Source organism: Uloborus diversus, chromosome 2 (genome assembly GCF_026930045.1).
Source record: "Uloborus diversus isolate 005 chromosome 2, Udiv.v.3.1, whole genome shotgun sequence".
In the NCBI taxonomy this organism is placed as follows: domain Eukaryota; kingdom Metazoa; phylum Arthropoda; class Arachnida; order Araneae; family Uloboridae; genus Uloborus; species Uloborus diversus.
The window spans coordinates 116,348,198-116,369,232 of record NC_072732.1 but is presented as its reverse complement, the minus strand read 5'-3'; the positions used below and the strand labels follow the sequence as shown (position 1 = coordinate 116,369,232).

The window sequence follows — 21,035 nt, the reverse complement described above, 5'->3', positions numbered from 1 at the left end:
AAAAGTTTTTCGCTTTCCCTTGAGTGCCCTACTTTACTTTCATTTATTTTTGTTTTCGTAACTTCATTAGAAAAAAAATCGTCATTGAAAGTAAACTTCTAAAAATACGAATCAGAAGTGTAAATGTGTACCTACTTGGAGGAATGAAAAAAGAAAAACTAGGGAAGTATTTAGCTTGGATTAAAATGTAATGAAATTTAATTCATCAGCGGAAGTTTCATTTGATAACACTTAAAATTTTTCTTCCAGAAAAAAAAATTAAACTATCAAACTTCATTCCTACTTCGCAGACCCATGAGTTATTAAACTGCCATCACTTTTGTTTAAACAGCCAAAGGCGCTCTGAACTTAAACTTTTGGGGAGGGGGAAATTCTCAATTTGCAGAATAAAATTCCGAGTTTTACCTAATGATAAAACAGAAGAATTAATTAATACATACTTACATGTAAGAAGAAGATACATTAAGCATTATAAAAAAATAATACAAAAAAGAAAAAAAAAGCGAAAGCAAAAAAAAAAAAAAAACCCACTGACAATGCTGGAATACTATCTACAAATTTACCGAATCGTTAGCGAAATTTGCCGAATGAAGAAACGTTTGAGAGGTCAGAGTGATCTCCTGTGACCCCCATTCATGTGAGCAGCAGTTTTATTTTTCTTTGTTGGTGGAACTTGATGGGTGGTAATTTAAACAAAAATGTGGACACTATACAGTTATTCATTTAATTACCAACTAGCTCAATTAGAAAAAATGAAGGAAATGATTTTGAATCGATTATATTTTGAGTTACTAGTTAAATATCAGCATCTATTGCCAACCTACTTGCGTTTAAAATAGCCTATTGTTTTGTAAACATTCCTTTTATGCTTTGAAAGAATACATCACGTAATCTCCTTCATAAATGCCTCAAGGAACATCCTAATTGTATAATAAAACGTTCCCTTGGCGATAAATGATGTGTCTCTGTCATAACTAATGTCGACAAAAGAAGATTTCTTCCCATCTCATTTTTTTATGTTCTATCAGTTCTATCATCAATGTAATAAAAAATACAATCATTCAATGAGCGACGAACATTGCAAAACGTTTTAGAACAGTTTATTGAACAAAACTACCCATCCGAAGTTCTCTTTAGAAGAAAGGCGTGGTGTAAAAAGGTTTCTTTCTTGTACTTTCGTTCTCGGACACTTTCACTAAATCGCCACAGTGAAGGTTACAGGAACAAACACAATTGGCCTTTTTGTAGTCGGGCGGCCTTCAAAAATTGATGTAAATAGAACTTTCACTGGCAAGGTAGGGAATGTTGTGAATTGTAGTAACCTTGTGGATGGAGAAGGTGTGTTTCCAGCAAACATGTGTTTGAAGACTTTGCACGTTCTGCATTATCTGCAACGCATCCTTACCCGATTCTTAGAGGAATATAAAAAATTTGTTGCGATTGACAATGCAGCCCAGTAAATATTTTCACTGACTTTTACGCGGCGTCCTTGAAGCATAATGTGAAACTTATGTTACCTGTCAGAAATACTAGAAAAATATTACTCAAGAAGGTTATGTACTAATTGCATCATTCTTTTACAATAGCGTTGAGGCCGTTTTTAACAGTCATGAAGGGACCGATTTTTTTCTTCTTTGCTTTTCAATGCTTTTATGGAGTGGTAAATGGTTTATGACTTCCTTAAAAGGCAATTTCCTCCTAAAAATTGATTTTTCTCTCCTAAGATTGTAATACTACAATTTGGCATTAGCGCAGCCAGAAATGCCTTCTGGAGAGAGTTTTTTGATCAAAAATACTCTCTGGAGGAGGGTTTTTGATAAAAAATACCTCCTGGGTGGGCTTTTGATCAAAAATATGCTGAGGGGGTTTTTTAATCAAAAATTCCTCCTGAAGGTTTTTTTAAAAATCAAAACAGCCCTTTCATACACATGATAAACTACTGTATTAGAATTTGCATTTATGTTAAAACTAATGACTCTGGGTAGTGTTTTCACCCCCAAAACCCCCTTCACTGCGCCACTGCAGCATGGCCGCCTTCGAGGGGGGGGGGGTAGGGTTCAAACCCCCTCCAAAATTTTTCAAAGCTGTTCCGAATTTTTATCATACTTTTTTTTCTCGCTGAAAAAAAAATGATTTCTTTCTTTTTGTGTTTGTTTATATTTTATTTTCAGAAGAAAGATGAACTAAATACTTTTTAGATTAATACAAACTTTACTATATCTGCAGTAGTTATTTTTATTGCAGTTTTTGCGAACATTATTTCTTGTTTTCCTTCAGCTTTTGAGTACCTCATTCTAACAAAAGCATCGAGTTCTTTAAATTTGAAAGTGCCTTCCATATATTCAACATGTTTTATACGTTCGGGGGGGGGGGGGGGAGCAAACCCAGTCATACGTAATATTTTCCAAGTCGATATTTTATATAAGAAATCGGGCGGTCAAGTGGTTTGCTGGGATCATATTTCATTTGCGTCTGGAAGGAAAGAACGTATTTAATTAGGATTAGCTATTTTTTACTTGTTTTATAAAGAACAAATAGTGAAAAATATAATAATATAATTGCACTATGTATGGTATGTTTTATTTGTAATTAGTGGTAATTAGTGGTAATCATGTAATATATTTGAAAAATAAAAATTCTTTGATAAACGTCAAACAGGAAGTTTCCGTGTAACTCATCCTTTTCTAACGATATTTTTTGTTTTGAAAATCGAAATGAAATCTTACGTAAGAATAGGGGGAGGGGCTTGAAAAATCTAACGTACCCTTACATGGGGATAGAGAGGGGAGGGAGGTCGAAAATTGCCAAAATCATCCTTTCGTAATTAGTGAATGGCCTTCAACGTATAAACACAATCTGCTGCAGGCATAATCCAAGAACAGCAAATGGAAAAATTAATTTTCCACTTATTCCAAATTAGTTTCTAAAAGTTTCAAAAACTGCAATGAATGCATATGAATTTATCAGAAAGCGCTCGTAATGTCTTATGCAAATAATACAATAGAATATTGAGAGAGTATTTCATTTAAAATAAAACACACGATTGCAATATTTACGTCTAAATTTTATTTAGAACAAAAAACCAGAAACAAGGACTTCCTGTTTATCAAAAATAAACTATATGAATTATTCGGTTTAACTATTTGAGTACACAAACCAGAATAATAAATCCATAATCTTGGACGTGCCCACATCCCTCCAAGAGCACCGCCTCAAATGCCACGTAGTCCTCCCTCTTCCGAATTAGAACCCCTCCCCCCTAAAAAACTGCCCCGTTAAAGTAACCTTCCGCTAAAAATTGCATTAGCTTAGTTTATGCAATTACCCCCCCCCCCCTCCCCCCCGCTCCTTCTCGTGGACGCCTCGAATCACTAATGATAATTCATACAAAAAAAAAAAGTCACCAATAGATACAATTTTGCTTAGTTTCACTGACCCTTAAATAGTAAACTGAATTGTATTTCCCTACGAATAGTAATCATCCGACGATGTAATATTAGTATGAAGTTTAATTTAAGTGAGAAAGAAATCCCAACTTGAAATGAGGCAGTGAAAAACAAAGAGATGTAAGTGGACATTTTCAAGTTTTGAGTAAAATGCGTTTAAAGATAACGTTCTAGATAGGCTTTCGTTAAATTTTTTTTTTTTTGTAAATCACACCGTACAACATTACCTACCAGGGCTACTAATTCTATCTCTTGCCCCAAAACAGACGAGAGGTTCCCCTTCTATTTATACTGGTTATCTCCAAATTTTTAATTTTGCCATTACATACCTTAGCTTTTCACTACCTCAATTATCTTCATGGAACATAAACTTAATGAGAACACACGTATCTGTAAAGATACAGACATCTATATTAAGTATTTTATGAGATAAAAGATGACAGCGCAAACGCTCAGTTCAAGTTGTTAATTTTGGTAATATAAAATGTTTTTCACCAAAAAAGCGATAAATGGCTTTCTAACTCTATTTTTAGCTATGAAACCAATAAATTTATAAATAACTGAGATATTATTAAAGTAAAAACTTACTAATGGAATGTTATTGGTCCTCCCTTGGACCGATTTTTCCTTGCATCTAAATGCAGAACAATAAGAGACCATTTTGTTTTAAAACAACAGCTCTCCCTCGTAGAAACACATGCTACGCTATGCGATGGGTGCTTGTCACGTGGTAAAAACCACTTTCGTGCTGGCGTGAGAAAGGGTTGCCACATACTCTCTCTACCCATCTTCACTCTAAGATCCCCCCCCCCCCCGAGTTCCACATTTTAGTTAAAAAATTCCCTAATAGATGGCGCTGCAGAAAGTAAGCTCGTAAATAATAATTAAAAAAAAGGATAGAAAATTACATCACAATTTTCCGAAATATGTCTTTTATGAGCAAAAGTACATAACAACATTTTAAAAGTGACTACCGTCGGCTCTAATCACATGTCGCAATCGGAGGAGAAATCGGTGAATTTCAATTCTTCTTTATTGACTTACAAGCTTATTATGTGCAGCGCCATCTTTTGAAACATTTTTAAATTAAAATTTGGAACTCTAATGGAAAGATTTTCTCACCCACTACATGAATTTTCTGCAAGAATTCGTTTTTTTTTATATCATCAACCGTTTTCCTGTTATAAATTTTTTAAAACAGTCAGTCTATTTCAGGACAACCTGTAGTTGTTCCTAAACAATTCTCACTTGATTCTTAATTGTGGGGATTTAAACCTCTGTAGAGGCATAAGTCATATTATATAGAGCACGGAGGAAGAGCACAGCACAGGAGGCCCGTGTCCAGAAATTCAAAAAGGGAGGGGTTTTGGTTTCAATGTTTCTTCGTTCTTACTTGCATTTCATTTCTGTTAAATGGTTACAATGAGGGGTATAGCGGTTTGTGTTGGGGAGGGGGGGAGGGGGGAGGGTTCCAAATTTTCAGACGTCGTTTTAAGTAATATTATCAATTCTATTATTGTGTTTTTTGCAGTAGAGCATAGTTTTTATTCAGCCCCTGTTTATCCGGATCAAATTTGTAGTTAAAAGTATGTATATATAACGATTTAAAATTATGAGTGCAAAACAGCGGCGCAACTAGAAAATAGTTTTAAGGGGGGGGGCACATTGAAACAAATTCTAATCTGATAACGAGAGGCCGGAGTCCTCACCCGGAATTTTTTTGAAATTTTTAGTTTTAAAAACGAAATTTTAGATGGTACTTGGCCCAACGGAAATTTGTTGAAATTTACGCCTTAAAACGCGATTATAGGCCATATTTATTGACGTGGGGTAAGCTCAGAAACTCCCCAGATCGTTTTTTTTCCCCTTGAAAAAAGATAGAAATCAATTTCTCCTCTCCCTTTCAAATTTTCCGAATTGAAATTCTAAAAACGCAATTGCAGACAAACTTTGAAGATTTTTACGGGAAGGGGATTCTGGTGCTTTCTTCTGTGCTAAATTTAAGTGCTAAAATCTTAAGCAATGTTCTAAGATATTAGAAGGAAGGGTTCAGAGGCTATTCCACTTAAATTTTTTGGAAGTGTTTAAAAAAACCTAATTTTTGATGATGCTAAAGGAAGACGGTTCGAGGGCTTTGCCCGATTTTTTTGAGAAATTAGTCTTAAAAACGTGATTGTAAGATCACATTTGGTAACATTAGGGCCCTAACAAAACTGAACCAAATCCAACTTTACGCGATTTTCGAATGGAATTTTAAGCGATTTTGCTAGATATTCGGGGGCTTTTTCTGAAACTTTCGCGAAATTGAAGATCTGGAAACAAAATTGATGCTGAGTAATGCTTTTGGAGGGGAGGGGGGGGGGGATCGGAGGAGTAGAATTTTGAAGACTTTCTTCTTTTCAGACGAGCTAGAAAAAGAAAAAATGTCGGTAAACTTCAAAGATAATTTTTTTTAATGCTGTATACAAACTTCAACATTAAAGTTAGTTTTAAGTCAAATATGTACTTTTTTTTTGGTTTTTTATTATATTTTCCCCAATGGGAGGGGTTTAACCCCTAAAACCCTCCCCTTGGACACAGCGCTGACAGGCTAAGAAATTTTTGGTCCATTGTCATTGAAATGCGAAAGTTGTATTTCCATATCGCAATTCCAGAGCTTGAATATGCTACCTTGCGGAGATTAACAATACTAAAGAAAAGGGTAAAACATTCCATTCCACGTGTTTTCTTTGGGGTAAATTACAGGCTTCAGACAGTTTATGATGTAATGTAATTCCCATAAACACGATGAAAAATAATTGTTATTCACTAAGCGTCAAAACATGCTATAAGTTACGGCATTTGTTTGTTTTACCTTTTTCATCCGCCATTAGGCAGTGACTGCAGTGCCCCTATAGTTTATTGGAGTTGTGAACAAGAGAATAAAAGTAATTCTCTGATATAGCATGCTATTTTGGAGCTATTATTAAAATCCATGTTTTTAGACTTGTTAAAATTGCAATAGCTCTGATCGATTTACTAGCTCATTTTGTTTATGATTTAACTAAATAAATGATTCGCTAAGTTGAGTCAGTGCTCTAGTTCTAATTATAATTATTCATCCTGACTGTAGCTGCAAGGCTTTTTTTTTTAAAGACAACTATCCATTGATTATTTAAGATTTCTATTTTTACCCGACTGCGCGTGCGCGACGCAAAGGAGGGTAATGTGTTTATCAATCTATGTATGTATGTCCGTTTCTATGTGGCGTTCTATAGGCTAAACGCCTTGGCCAATTTTGGTAATTCTTACGTCAATCTATTTGTCTTAACCTTGGGAGTGTCACTAAACACATGACAGTAATCAAAAGTACCATTTCAAAAACCGGTTGCCATTTTGTCAGTTCGGGATCGGCGCACGTTCGGTGTTGCACACTGTGTCGCACGCTACCTGCGTGTGACAAATGCAGGTAATTTTCACTGCCTGAATTTTTTTGTTTACTAAGTCTACTAATTGGAGTCTCCAATAGCCAAGTGGTCTAAACGATTGCTTCTCCCACTTGAGGCGGTGGGTCAAGACACCCTCGCTCCGGATGCACTTCCCCCTCTTTCTGATGTAAATTCTTTCACGTGTTCTTTATATGTATTCTGTACTGTAATAAAAAAGATATTATGCGTAACGAAGGCAAGACACTCAGATTGTAGTCCTCATCAAAATAAACTCGTGCAATAAACACCAAAAGAAAGAAAGTCTACTAATTCGATTTCCATCTCTAACATGTTGCAATTGTTTTTGCTTTGATTCAAGGGACTGAGTTTCGCGACGTGTACTTTCTTGAGAGGCTTTTTTAGTTTTGCGAGAAAGATTTGACTGACGGGGGGGGGGGGGGGGGGGGGGAACGTTTCCGATTTCGCGTCATCATGTGTTATACAGGCTGTTTATATGGCTATGCTGTGGTTGACTTAAGTTCGCGCATTTTTGCCGAAGCTCAAGCACATGTAGCTTTAAGCCGAGTTAGGTCCAGTAGTTCAGACCACCGCAAGTTACTTAATAAGCCCTACGACAAACAAACTCTCTCAATGAAATGACAAGGTTGCGAAATGTACCGTCTTATAATCATAATAACTAAGTCAAGGAAAGTTAACTAAAAAGTGTAAAATAAAAAATTATTAAATAAAAAAAAAACCCCGACTGCGTAAAAAAAAAAAAAAACTAAAAAGAAAATGTATAAGCCCAGTATTTCGGAATGTATTAAGTACTACTGAATAATTACACCGTTGAAATAGTTTTATAACCGTACACAGATAAAACAATTCATAAATTCAAAAGCAGAATAGAAGGATCAACAGTCGGGGCCCATTCAAATTTTACGGGTTTCCTTGAATCAGAAAGGAAATTTGAAGTTTTGAATTTATGAATTGTTTTATCTGTGTACGGTTATAAAACTATTTCAACGGTGTAGTTATTCAGTAGTACTTAATACATTCCAAAATATCGTGCTTATACATTTTTCTTTTTAGTTTTTTTGGTTTTTACGCAGTCGAGTTTTTTGTTTTTATTTAATAATTTTTTGTTACGAACTTAGTGTTTTTAAGAAGCAAATTCCAGAGAAAGATAGCTGGAAATGTGTATTTTATCTAAATAATTATTTAAAAAAGCACATATAAGGCAGTAAGAAGCAAAGGGATGTAAGTGGACATTTTCAAGTTAGGAGTAAAACGCATTTAAAGATAAGGTCCTAGGTAGGCTTTCATTGAAAAGTTCTTCTAAATCATGCTGCATAACAGAACCTTCCAGGGCTACTACTACTATATCTCACCTCAAGCCAGAGGAGAGGTTTAACTACCATTTGTACTGGTTATTTGCATATTTTTAATTTTGTCACTTCCATCCCTTTGCTTCTCACTGCCTCATATAAAAATAAAACAATAGTTTATCAATTTAACTTAAAACGTTAGCACCTACAGACTAACACACATAGAAAAAAAACTCGTTTTTCACTTGATATTTGGATCAAAAGTAATTTCATTTTCGATTTCAGGTGACAATCTGTCTTGCTCTATCCATCTTGTGCTTTACATGTGTTTCTTGTGGTGTACATCCAGATGGAGTCAGTCAAGTTTCCCGAGCTCAAGATGTAAGTTAAATGGTTGAAAATATCTAACACTAGAACCCCGGTTTTTGTCATTTAAAATAATAAAAAAAAATCAGGCAGTGTATGGGGGAAGACTGTTATAACGTTCTGCATGAATCAAAAACTCTCCGCGCAGCACTCAACTTCAGGTTTTCTTAAAGTGAACCGAGCAAAAACAGTAGCTTCCAAAAGTTATTATTGTTCATTAAGTAATGTAAATGCATCTAAAACGATCGTCAGAAATCGGAAATTATACTTAGACTCCTTTTTATACAGATAGACTTAAATGCACTGAGCAAAAATAGCAGCTCACAAAGCTGTTGCACTTTTATATTAATACGAAAAGCAACATGAAATTAACCTCAATTTGATACAAAAAGAAAGAAAGAAAGAAAGAAAGAACAAGTCAAAGAAGGAACAAAAGCCCTTTTGGCGCACTCGATTGTAAGAAAAAAAATGAAGGCTCGCACACGTTATAGTCCTACATACGAAAATTTAAGCTTCTAATACTAATTGTTTTTGAGTTATACATGTATGCATACTCACACGCATATGTCATTACTTTTCAAAATCGATTTTGTCGTGGCCAAAGAGGATTTTTCTATATTCCACGCATGCATACCGAAAAAGAATGCCACAATACGAAATTTTTAATTCATTTATTTTTTTTTTCGCTTAAAGGGCTTCAAATGACATCATCCTCTTTGGAAAATAATGACAGATACAACACTTCCTTGTAAAATGAAGTAAAAATACATTATGTATTTTTTCTTCGTGAAAAAGTAGTAAAAAAAATATTTTAAACTCGAAACATTAAGACTACATTTTATATAGCTTTGTGTTTTTAGTTAAAAATACATTTTTTAATTAGGTTCAGAAACGTTTATTAACTCATTTATTTATTAATGGGCTGTTCCCACTGAACAACCACTTTTACCAGCTTCTTGGCTACAACTTGAATTTCTAACCGAATTTGACCCTCAGTAGTGCAACAAGTTTATAAGAATAAGTTTTAAACCGTGCTTTTAAAAGTTAATAAACACTATAAAACTTGCTCTATTTCCAATACAATACTTCATTTTCTTCAAAACTGGTTTTCCCATACTACAAGTCAGAAGTTAACTGTCTGAAGGATAAAAAGTGCGGAAAAAATAGCATAAAACAAGAAATAAATTCTTTTAAATCTAACTAATCAAAGATCCAAGTTCGTACGTCTGAGACAAAAAATAGACCTGTATGCTAAATTTCCTGTTTCGAAACATCTACTTGTGTCATATACTAGCTACACTACACTCCTGGGTCCCCCGTACCCACCACGGTATGTGTTTTTACAGATTGGATGAGGCCCTGAAGACAGCTCCATTTTATGATCCAAACCAGGAGCAGAGCAACCGCTGATCCAGCACTAGGTATTTATTTGGAATGAGAGCTTGGAAGACTTTGTGACCACGAATATACCTACTAAACGCGCCCCAGTCTCCATTAAACGAACAAGGTACATCTTCGACCGTGTTAGGCCACTACGATCTGTTATGTACTCGCCCAACTCATACGACGAACCCCGTACTGAGAATTGTCAAACTGTCCCTTCAGTTGATTTTTCAAAAATGGGGGGAGGGAGGGGGGACAATTACGCATTTCTTAAATTTATTTAAAATGTGCAAAAAAGTTTTACAGCGGATAAGTCTAAAACAGATGCAATACATAGTTCCTAAAAAAAATCAATCAAAATAATGAATTGTCCCTCCGACGAAAAACGTTGCCCACCTAACAATTTCTTGAAGTAAAGTCTTTTTTTTAAGTCTATAAATTAGAACCTTTTTCAAAAACATCTTTCCGATCAACTTTTCAACGCAAAATGTATTACAAATTTATTCTAAGAATGCGATTTACTTCTCTTTTTTTTTTAATGTGAAAAGGAAATACTTTTTCGAATGAATTATTTTTCCAGAAATAATGAATTATTAAATTGTTAACAGAAACGAAGTTTTCTGACAATATTTCGGAGTTCTGAGCGGTAAATGTTGATACAAAGAATTTGAAGATCAATTACATTTTGAACTTCTCTGTTGCAGTCAATCTAATAGTTTTTCCCTTGAAAAGATACTGTTTTAGCAGACCTTCAAATTATCTTTGGAAAACATAATGTAAATATCTGCTGAAACAGGAATATTTACAATGACATAATTCTAACTTGCCTGCATCGAAATTCCATTTGTCTGCGAAAAAAAGCGGATTACGATTTTCATCACGTTTCAGATCTAAGAGGAAAATCAGTTCGACGTCACACAGCGAGGGCTGCAGGCGAAGTTTTATGCTTGGGATTTTTCATCAGTTACGTTCAAAGGCGTGCAATGTAATATAATTATCGGGATACCCCAAACTATGGATATTCCTTGTTTCTATTCAAAATGGAACTTTTTTTAAATGGAGCAACGGGCTACATAAATAATTTGTTTTAATGCGAATTCTGCGAGCGAAGAAATGTGGTAACCTTTTACATTTCACTACAGCTTAGCAACTCTTCGGGGAAATTCCAATGCTCAATATTCTAAATCAACATTTCCAACCTGAAACTCTATTTTTTGTTTTTTTCCCTCCGAGTACTCTAAATTTATACTTAACGAGGGTTTTCCACACCAAAAAAGCAACAATTAGATCAAGAAGTTGTAGTAGCACAAATTACAAAACATGTTGCATTCGCGTATGTTGAGGTTATAACATCTAATGCCATATTCAACAACTTTGTAAAATAATCTATAAAACTACTAAACAAGTTTTTCATTCGAGCTGATCTTGTATAGTGATCGCAATAAATTTAGGTATTTAGCTTTTCTTGAACTTTGCCAAATGTAATTTCAAATTTCTTGTAAGTTATTACACGAAAATACCTAGGCGAACTACTATTTAACACTCCGTCGGGCGCAACTGATCTATTAGGCACACCTCGAATTCTTTAGTTAGCCACGCCTCCTCAATAGCTCATGGAAAAATGTATATTCATTTTCTCAAACTTATGTTACATTCGAAAATCATGAAAAAACTGTTTTATTTCTCTTCTTTGGTGTTTGTAGTTGACAATTTTTTCGTAAGAAAATGTAAACATGCGTAGAAAAGATCAGTAGATCAAAGTGTGCTTCCCAGGCTCAATGCGCCCGATCGTGTTCTACAACATATTGCGCCCGACGGAGTGTTAAGAAAAAAGAAAAAAATCGGACATAGATTTTTAAAATAATAAATAGCGGGGAAAAAAAGATACAATACTTCAAATTAAATACTCTACAACAACCCAATGCAATATAATACGTATACTTGCATAAAAGTTGATGTCATGAGAATACCCAAATCTGAATGCTGCTATAAAATTTCCTGTGCAATGAAATACGTTACCAAGTAATGCTGTAACGACGCAATAGGAATTGTTTTATGAAGTGTTGAAAAGCCAAGTTTAAACTGTTGGAACCCTATTGATTTTCGAACTTGTTTTCATACCTAAATATACAGTCGAACTCGCTTATAACGACAGCGAAGGAACAGCGATATTTGCTCGTTGTAACAAAGTGCTCGTAAAGAACGAGTTCCTGAAAGAAATCATAAAAAGTTATACATTCTTGCTTTGTTTTTTTATATTTCTGTACAGTTCCACAGAAGTTGGTTATTTGATTTGAACTGTCTTATTGCCTCTTTCTTCTTATTGTTTTTGAGGAACGTGGGGTCAGAAAAACATCGTCTTTTGCATCCCTGGTTTCAAAATAGTTTGAAGTTTTTCTGCACTTTAGGAGCCAAGTATGACGAGGTCTATTTAACTTCAAATTTTTCACATTTGTCGTTATGGAGGTCGCTTTTCTTTTTTCCCTCTCTCTTAAATTTCAGCAACAATGTCCTCGAAGTATATCTCGGAAATGATAACATTCTCTTCAACAAATATATAATTTTCAAATGCTCCTCTAATTCATGAAATTCAAAAAAAAAGGCCGTGTCATCACTTGTTTTCATGATTTATGTTTTATCTATAACATTCGTTTAGTTCAAAATAATAATGGAGTTTTTCCAAAAATAGAATCATCTTTTCTGAGGAGGAAATCAACAGACATTTCATGAATTACAGAAAGATTACTCGGTTTAAGCGGGGTTTGCTCGTAAAAAACGAGATTTGTTCCAATAGACTTAACATTGTACCTACCAAATCTTTTTGATTTCCTCGCTAAATTCGAGTTCTCGTTAAAACAAGGCTCGCATTTACAGAAAATTGCAAAGAAGTACAGAAGTTGAGCTCCCGTGAAACGTCATGCAAATGGAGCTCCGTTTGTTGATGAGATATTCTTCTCCTTTAAAGTAACTAAGACGTTCTGGAGATCTTGATGATGAACTACTTGCTACTGGTAGTAAATAATCTAAATTGATGAACAACAGTCTTAGTTTTAAAAAAAAGTTTTAAATTTAAACTGTGTTGGTTAAATATCACTTAAAATTTTCAAACAGGAAAAAAAATGGAGAGGGTATGAATCTAGATGAATTAAAGTATTGCTTTACATTCATAAAAAAATTCTTAGTTTAAAATTGGGAGAAGACTTATATAGATTACTGCTTCGAACTTGCGTGCTGAATAAGGGAAACCCAGAAAAACTTTCATCAGGCAATTACATATGAGTTAGATATAGAGACAATTGTTTCACATCAGTCGAGTCTCGATAACTCGAAGTTTATGACTCAAATTTTTCTGTATCTCGGAGTTTCATTGGGTCTCAAACTTTTGAGAGTGTTGTGGAAAATTCCTATAATTCGAACTACCATTAACTCAAACGTTTTAACTGGTTTCTTGGGACTTCGAGTTATCGAGAGTTGACTGTAGTCATTTCTCAAAACAGCGACTGCAACGTGATATTCGAAATTGTACATTTTGATTCTGAGCGAAATGTGTTTCTTTGTTGAACGGACTAAAAGTGCACGTGTAAAGGATAAATGATGAAAACCTACTGTCTGACCACCATTGACATGGAAAGGTGAAACATCCGGTTTACAGGCGGAAATGGAAGCATTTATTAGTTTTCAGGGATTCCAGCTTTCGATAGTTGATTGTTATTCTCTAAACTAAACTGAGTCACAATGAAATAAACGCAACACGCGCATCAAAATTTTTCTTTCTTCATCCATTCAGATAGAGTCGTCTTAACTAGCCGTTTGGCCAATGGCATGGCAGCTGTGGATAGAAAGAAATAACTTTTCTGTAAGGCTTACAAACCGTATTTTAATTTATCTTCCCTCGTTCTCACCACTAAAAACGGAATAACAAAAAAAAAAAAAAAAAAAGGTCCAAGTTCAAGAAACTAACATTTATATATATCTCGATCTCACATTATTTGGAATTTATTGGTTTTCACTTATGTGGTTTCTTCTTAATATTCTCGTAGAGCAATTTCCAGAAACTATTTGTTAGATAAAGAGCTCGAACTTTAAATTTTGCTAGCGTTTACACAATACAGTCGGACCCCGATTTAGCGAATTCATCGGGACCGAAACTTTTATACGTTAAATCGGGGTTATACGCAATATCGGCGTGTGAAAAAAATTGCACTCCTTTTATCTAAAAGCCCTAATAAGTAATTGCGCATAAATATCCAAAAGAAGAAAGTTCACACTTTAGTTCAACATTCCACGAATTATTACATACTATTTAATTTGAATTTTTATACTGAGTAATAGACAATATAATTTTATACTGACAATTTCCTTGAAATTTGACTCGAAATAGTTATTTTTCGACTTTATGGGGAGAAGAAAATACTGTGTCGTTTACAGCCTGCTGCATGATACAGGAGATCGTTTTTAGTTTCCAGGCCACGTAAAGCATTTGAAAAAGTAACAGTTTTAATGAGAGTTTCATTATTGCTTTCTGCATCAGAATCACTATTCATTGCCCCCTCCCTCGCCCTTCAAAAATTGTAGATTCCAATAATGTTCTTTTTCTGCTTCAGACAATACGGATATGTCATTTGGAAAACAAACCAATATTTCCTAACACAAATTAACAAAAAAAAAAAAAAAAAAATCCGGATATCTAAATAATTCGTTAGATCGGGGTCTATTATTCGTTAAATATAGATTTTTGCCATCATTTTTGTCGGGGAAAAATAAAAATTCGCTAAATCGCTAAATTCGTTAAATAGGTTCTTTAAATCGAGGTCCAACTGTATTAACTACTCTCTGTAAGCCTGTACCCCATTTTATACAATCAAGTAGAGATACTATTATAAATGCATTGCGTAAAGATTTATCCGAAAAAATGTATCATTGTGTCTTTTTATTTCCTTTTTTTTCCAGGCCCTGGGTAATTACGAATTCAGTTATTCTGTGAGCAATGGCGAAGGGGAACAGTTCCGCAGAGAAGGAACTGATCAGCTCGGCCGTGTCGTAGGATCATATGGCTTGACGCATCCCGATGGAAGACAACGAGTTGTAGACTATGTTGCCGACAAAGCCGGCTTCCGAGCCCAAGTGCGATCCAATGAACCAGGAATCGCCACTTCAGACTCTGAAGCGTTAACAGTAATAAACACGAACCATGATTCCCCGCTAGCAGTTGCAGCATCTTCTTTAGGTGGTTACGGCTCGAGAATAAAAACTCAGATTTCTCGTGTGGCTTACGTTGAACCAGAAAATCCCCCCGTTGAGGAAATCGAAAAACAAGATGAAGCGCCTCGGGAATCCAGACAAAGTAGTTATGACGACTATCGACCTCAAAATCCTGTTGCCTATTACCCAGGAGAGTCACCAGTCGCTCTCAAGTCTCTAAACAACGCCGCCTACGAAGCTGAAAGAGTAGAAAACAGGCCAAATATTCTACCTCAGGAGTCTTTAGAAGACGGACGGCCTTTAGATGTTTATTTACCACCTATTGATCCCAATACAGCAGTCAGAAGACCTGCCTATTACTTGCCAAATGATGGAGATGCGGAGGAATCGTATCAGTCAACAACATCACGACGTCCATTCATACCACCATACGGTGGATTTGACGACGATCCTTTGCCTGTAGCGAGACGACCAGGAGTTCCACTGCCCAATGTGCATGGTGAAGTAGTTCATGACCACTTCAGAGATTCCTCTCCAACCCCACCCACTGCCCTTTACGGAGCAGGAAGGTATCCTTCTGCTGAATTACCAGTTCCGCGCGAATTTGATTCCTCTGTTTTCCCTCCCAGATCAAATTACCCACCTATTCCAAGATCACCAGGTGGTTTGCCTCCACCTATTACAAGAACACCAAGTGGTTTGCCTCCACCAAATTCTCAAACTTACCCTGGAGTTCCTTTCAATCCGCCCTCTTACGAAGGGGGATTAAGCCCCCCAAATTTCGTGCTGCGAGCTGTTCCTATTCCAAATGGTATCCAAGCAGTACGAGTGGATCCTAATACTGGAAGGGTTTACGAAAGGGTAGTATATCCACTATTTTTGAGGCATGATGGTCATCCAGATTATGATAGAAACATACTCCTTCATAATGATGAAGTCAGTGGTAATGACGCGATCAGGGACGACAACCATGGACACTATGATATTCCTTTCCGAAGAAGACCAAGTTTCCGCGGAGCAAGGAACCAACCATTTTCTGAACATGATGATTTTGGTGGATCTCTACGACAAGTGAATAGATCGAATGCAATTGATTTGAAAAGCTTGAGTATACCAACTGCTAAAGAACTATCTTGGCTTCATCAGCAACTAGCTGCAGTTGAAGGATTTAACCGAAACGGATATCCAAATGAAAACGCTTTGAACAATCAGCAAGTGGAAAACTCAAGGTATCCTGAGTTCGACAATTTTGACGATTTAACGAGTGTGCCCAGGGGTCCTTATTTTCAATCACGATTCCCACTTTCGGGATCATTGGATCATTCAGGAAGTGACACATACGTCCGGAACACTAGACAAGGAGAAAATCCCAGCCCTTCGGATTCCAATGAATCTCAAATCGTAAATTTACAAGCAAGTAGTTCAGATCATTCCGAAACAGGAAGCAATGTTTCAAATGAAAATAAAAGCTAAAATCGGAATATTTCAAGCAGACTGCTTTTGACAGTTTTTAATTTAAAAAGCAGTTTTATATGTGAAATAAAACTGACTCCAGGAGAGAATATTTATAAACTGTGTTATAATTCAGGATCATAAACCTGCATTTAACTTCTCTCTCTCTTCCGTTCATCTTCATTTGTGTACTCTTTTGTACAAAAACTATTAGTGATTAAAGTGTGAAGAAAAAAGTCTTATCTTAAATGTATTACAACACATGCTCTAGGATTAAGTTTTTTTATTCGAAAATTAAACACATAAGCAGTCTGTTTTACTTCCTCTAAAATCACTTCCTTGTAAACTAACATTCATCTTCACACTTCACATGCAATATGTCGACAGTTCGGTCTGGCTATGACATCCAGAGATTAAAACGATTATTAAAGTGGTTTCGATGTATTGCATGGCTTGTGGTTCTGCCTTAGCCCTGGCTTATATGGGCTACTTTTGCATTCATCTTGTAAACTGAACTTGTAACAGTTTAAATATTAACAACTTATATAATTTCAAGTTAAGATTATGATTATCTTTTACGTATGGGGGGTCATTCTTACCGAGACTGACAAATCATGCCCGACACTTTTTTGTTCATAAATTTTAATAATTCCCATCAACTTGTAGAAAATGCTTCATTACTTCCGCGTTTATTTGTGATTAATAAAATATCAATGGTTTGAACATAAGTAATTTATGAAGGCATTTAAAATATTTTGAAAACTCCTTGTAACAGAGTGGGCAAATAAGCCTTCAAAAAATTATTCTAACCATAAAGAAAAGATACAATTACATGAGAACTACATAACAAGCAAAAAAATTGAACAAAACTTATTCTTTCTGCAATTTCACGATAAAAAAAAAGCTTTTTATCATTATTACACTGATTAAAGCAAATGAGGACGTACAACGGTTCAAATTAATTATCAAGGGAAAAAAAAGTTGTTTGTTGAATTGATTTCACAGTAGCTAATCAGTAAAAAAGGTACTTACTTCTTCAAAGCAGCAAATAAGCGTCATTCTTTAGTGACTAAATGAGATACTTAGTTGCAGACCTATCATTTAAGGAAATCATTTCCCCCTCCTGGCTTTGGAATATTAAGGTATTTACATGTAAGTAGGTATGGTTTTCAATGTTTTTTATGGTATAATTTACCTACTGAGTACATACCCTTTGACCTCCCCTCCCCCACACCACCACCCGGAGACATTCAAAATGGCAAGTCTGGTCAACTAGCCACTTTTTAAAATCTCAACAGTCTACAGATAAATCATTACTTTGATTTTTTTTCCAAAACAACGTCATTACGATTTCACATGATCTGTAAAGAAAAAAAAAAGAAGGTTTGGACGAACCCACAGCTGGGGGAAAGGGAGAGAAAGAAGTGCAAATGGATGAAATTCTAATTAAGTCTCATTTGCCATTATTTTCTTCCACAGCTTGTTTTAATTGCAGCACTTTTTTCTTTTTATAAAATAATAGCCTGAATGAAATGGCTACTTATTAAAAAAGTGACTACAATACTGATAATATTTATCAGTCACTCGCGACTAACTAAAAAACTAAATTTTCGGGCGAAAGCGCATATTTTTTACGATTAAGAACCGTTTTGTTATGTTATAAATGTAATTCAAACATCAAATAGAAGGATAGAGACTCCAGAAAATTTGGTCGCACATCGAAATAAGGCTTCATTTTTGAGCTTTTGTAAATTAATTGGTTGCTCTCTCAATGAGCAAGATTAAATCTATTTTGCGATTTTCTTTGGTACAGCACATCTTACTGAACGAACGCTACTTAATTTATGAATTTATGAACGCACAGCTTTCTATCAAAATCAGCACCCCACAATAGTGTGGCTCTGGCAAGTTAATCTACGATCAGCAATGCTAACCTCTTTTTGTGGAGATCAGTGAAAAGGGACTTGTTTTTGGTGCAGATTTAAGGTGGAATACTTTTGCAAAACTACTACGAAACTAACCCAACTCAGATCAGCGTCATTTACAGTTCCCTTTTTCCCAAAAAAAAGAGGTAAATATTGTCAAGTTCATAGCTCAACTCGCCAGAGCCACACTATACAGATATGCGACATAGCGTGGTGTTGATTTTATTAATGATTCGTGAAAGCGATATGCAATCTTAAATTGTTGCGGTTTGTCCTCGCCCCTCTACCTCTGAGCTATAACAAAAAGAGTTAGAGCTCAATAATCCTTACTGTTCACAAAATCAGTCTCCACAGTTGCCAAACTTCAAAAATTGTGAAAAACACATTTGATTGAACTCGTTTCCACTTATTGTACTTCATCCAAAATTTTATATTTAACAATTTCTAACGGGGGGGGGGAATGATAACCGGATAACCTTTTATGCCGCCTGCGGCTACCGGCTGATTCTCTTTTTTACGCCATTACCTTTTCTGTGCAAGCAGCCGCCTAAGGCTGCTGTTAGGCTTACTACACTGCTCGACATTGAAAATGCAACACCAAGAAGAAGTATTTAGAAAGTGATGAAATTTGGAAAAAATACAGAGACAGCAAAGAATAATAAATGATCTTAATTTAAAAATGATAGGGAGAATACAGAACGAGAACGGCGTTGGCTCAGTAGGATGTAGGACCACCGTGGACAGCGATACACGAAGAAACACGTCTAGGCATAGAGTCAATATGGGTGCGGATGGTGTCCAGAGGAATGGCTCTCCATTCTTTTTCAACGATTTGCCACAGTTCGTCTTCTGAACGAGGCAGGGACAGAGTCTGCAAACGGCGTCCAATCACATCCCACACATGTTCGATTGGTGACAGGTCAGGAGAGTATGGTGGCCAGGAAAGCATCTGTGTGCCTTGGAGAGCATGTTGGCAGACGCGAGCACTGTGTGATCGGGCGTTATCCTGCTGAAAAATTGCATTAGGTAGCCCTTGAAGGTAAGGGATTGCTACCGACCGCAGCACATTATTGAAGTATCGTTAGGCCGTCATAGTGCCAAGAATACGAACTAGAGGTGATGTGGAAATGTACACAATTGCGCCCCAAACCATTATGCCACGTTGTCGTGCGGTGGGACGTTCCACACTTACTGCCGGATTAGATCTGTCTCCACGTCGACGCCACACACGTATGCGGCGAATATCACTGGATAAAAAGAAGCGGGATTCTTCTGAGAACAGGACATTTCGCCATTCTGGCATCCACGTCGCTCTAGTCCGGCACCGTGCTAAACGTTGCTGTCAATGTTGTGGAGTCAATGGCAGTCTTCTTAACGGACGCTGTGATTGCAGACCACGAGCGACCAAACGACGGGAAACGGTTCTGGTTGACACGGGAACATTCAGGGTATCTTGCACCTGCTGCAGAATCAAGGAACAAGTAACTTGTGGGTCTGCTACAGCTTGTCGGTGGATGCGTTGATCCACGCGTTCTGACGTCATGGCTTCCCCTGCTCCCCTCCATCTTGCCACATTTCGTTGTTCCAACCATCTTCGGCACAGCTGATGCACCGTGCTCGCATCCATGTGGGTATCAGCTGCGATTTGACGTACGGACCAACCTCCATTTCTCAGTCCGATCACTATACCCCTCGTAAAATCGTCTATCTGCTGGAAGTGCCTTCGTTGACGTCGACCTGGCATTCTCTCGTGTTACAAGTATCCTCCAACACCAAAACAAAATTTCTTCGCTTATTCTCCAGTCAGAAATAACGACACGAATATTGCCCATTCTGCAAGTTAATTCCCTTATATCTTACTTCACGTGCGTCGGTGAACTGCGCATTTCACATCATTTACATAACTCAGTAATGTACGTCTACTCTAAAATTTGCATAAATTTCTAAACACTCCTTCTTGGTGTTGCATTTTCAATGTCAAGCAGTGTATAAAATATTTTCTATATCTATCTCAGCTCTGTTTTGTGCTATTCACCTTTTTACGCCAAGAATGCCGATTGCGGTGGCGTCTATCTACTTGTGCGATCTATCTATAACTTTCCTAATCCATCTCTATTTATTTTAACCAAACCACCTATTCCCTAACAAGAACAAAGATCACCCAAAAACCGTGTGCTTTATTGATTTAATCGCTACCGTTAGATCATGTGACCATGACGTCATAAAATATACATAGATGTAAGCAATAGTAAATATATATATATATATATATATATATATATATATATATATAAACATTGTAACGATTAAGGTTTTATATTTTAATATCGAATCGAAATAAACGCTGTGACGTCAATGGCAGCGAAAAGAGTGAGAAATGGTTTTTTTCTACCGTTACATGAAGGATATGATGTTACTTCTGCATTAAAAAAATTGTAGAAAAAAACTATTGCTTATTTTTTTAAACTTTTTACTTCTGAAGAGGGAGCAATTTTTTGACTATAATATAATTAAATTTCATAAAAG

The 21,035-nt window shown here is 36.0% G+C and overlaps 1 protein-coding gene across 1 annotated transcript in view; it reads left to right on the top strand.

Annotated features, from left to right (window-relative positions):
- Positions 1-16,826, top strand: part of LOC129217265 (uncharacterized) — a 32,900-nt gene extending 16,074 nt beyond the window's left edge. Inside the window, exons 2-3 of the mRNA XM_054851536.1 lie at positions 8,467-8,562; positions 14,881-16,826. Coding sequence (XP_054707511.1) covers positions 8,467-8,562; positions 14,881-16,605 — 1,821 coding nt within the window. The 3' untranslated portion in view covers positions 16,606-16,826. The remainder of the gene's footprint in view (positions 1-8,466; positions 8,563-14,880) is intronic.
- Positions 16,827-21,035: the final 4,209 nt, after the last annotated feature.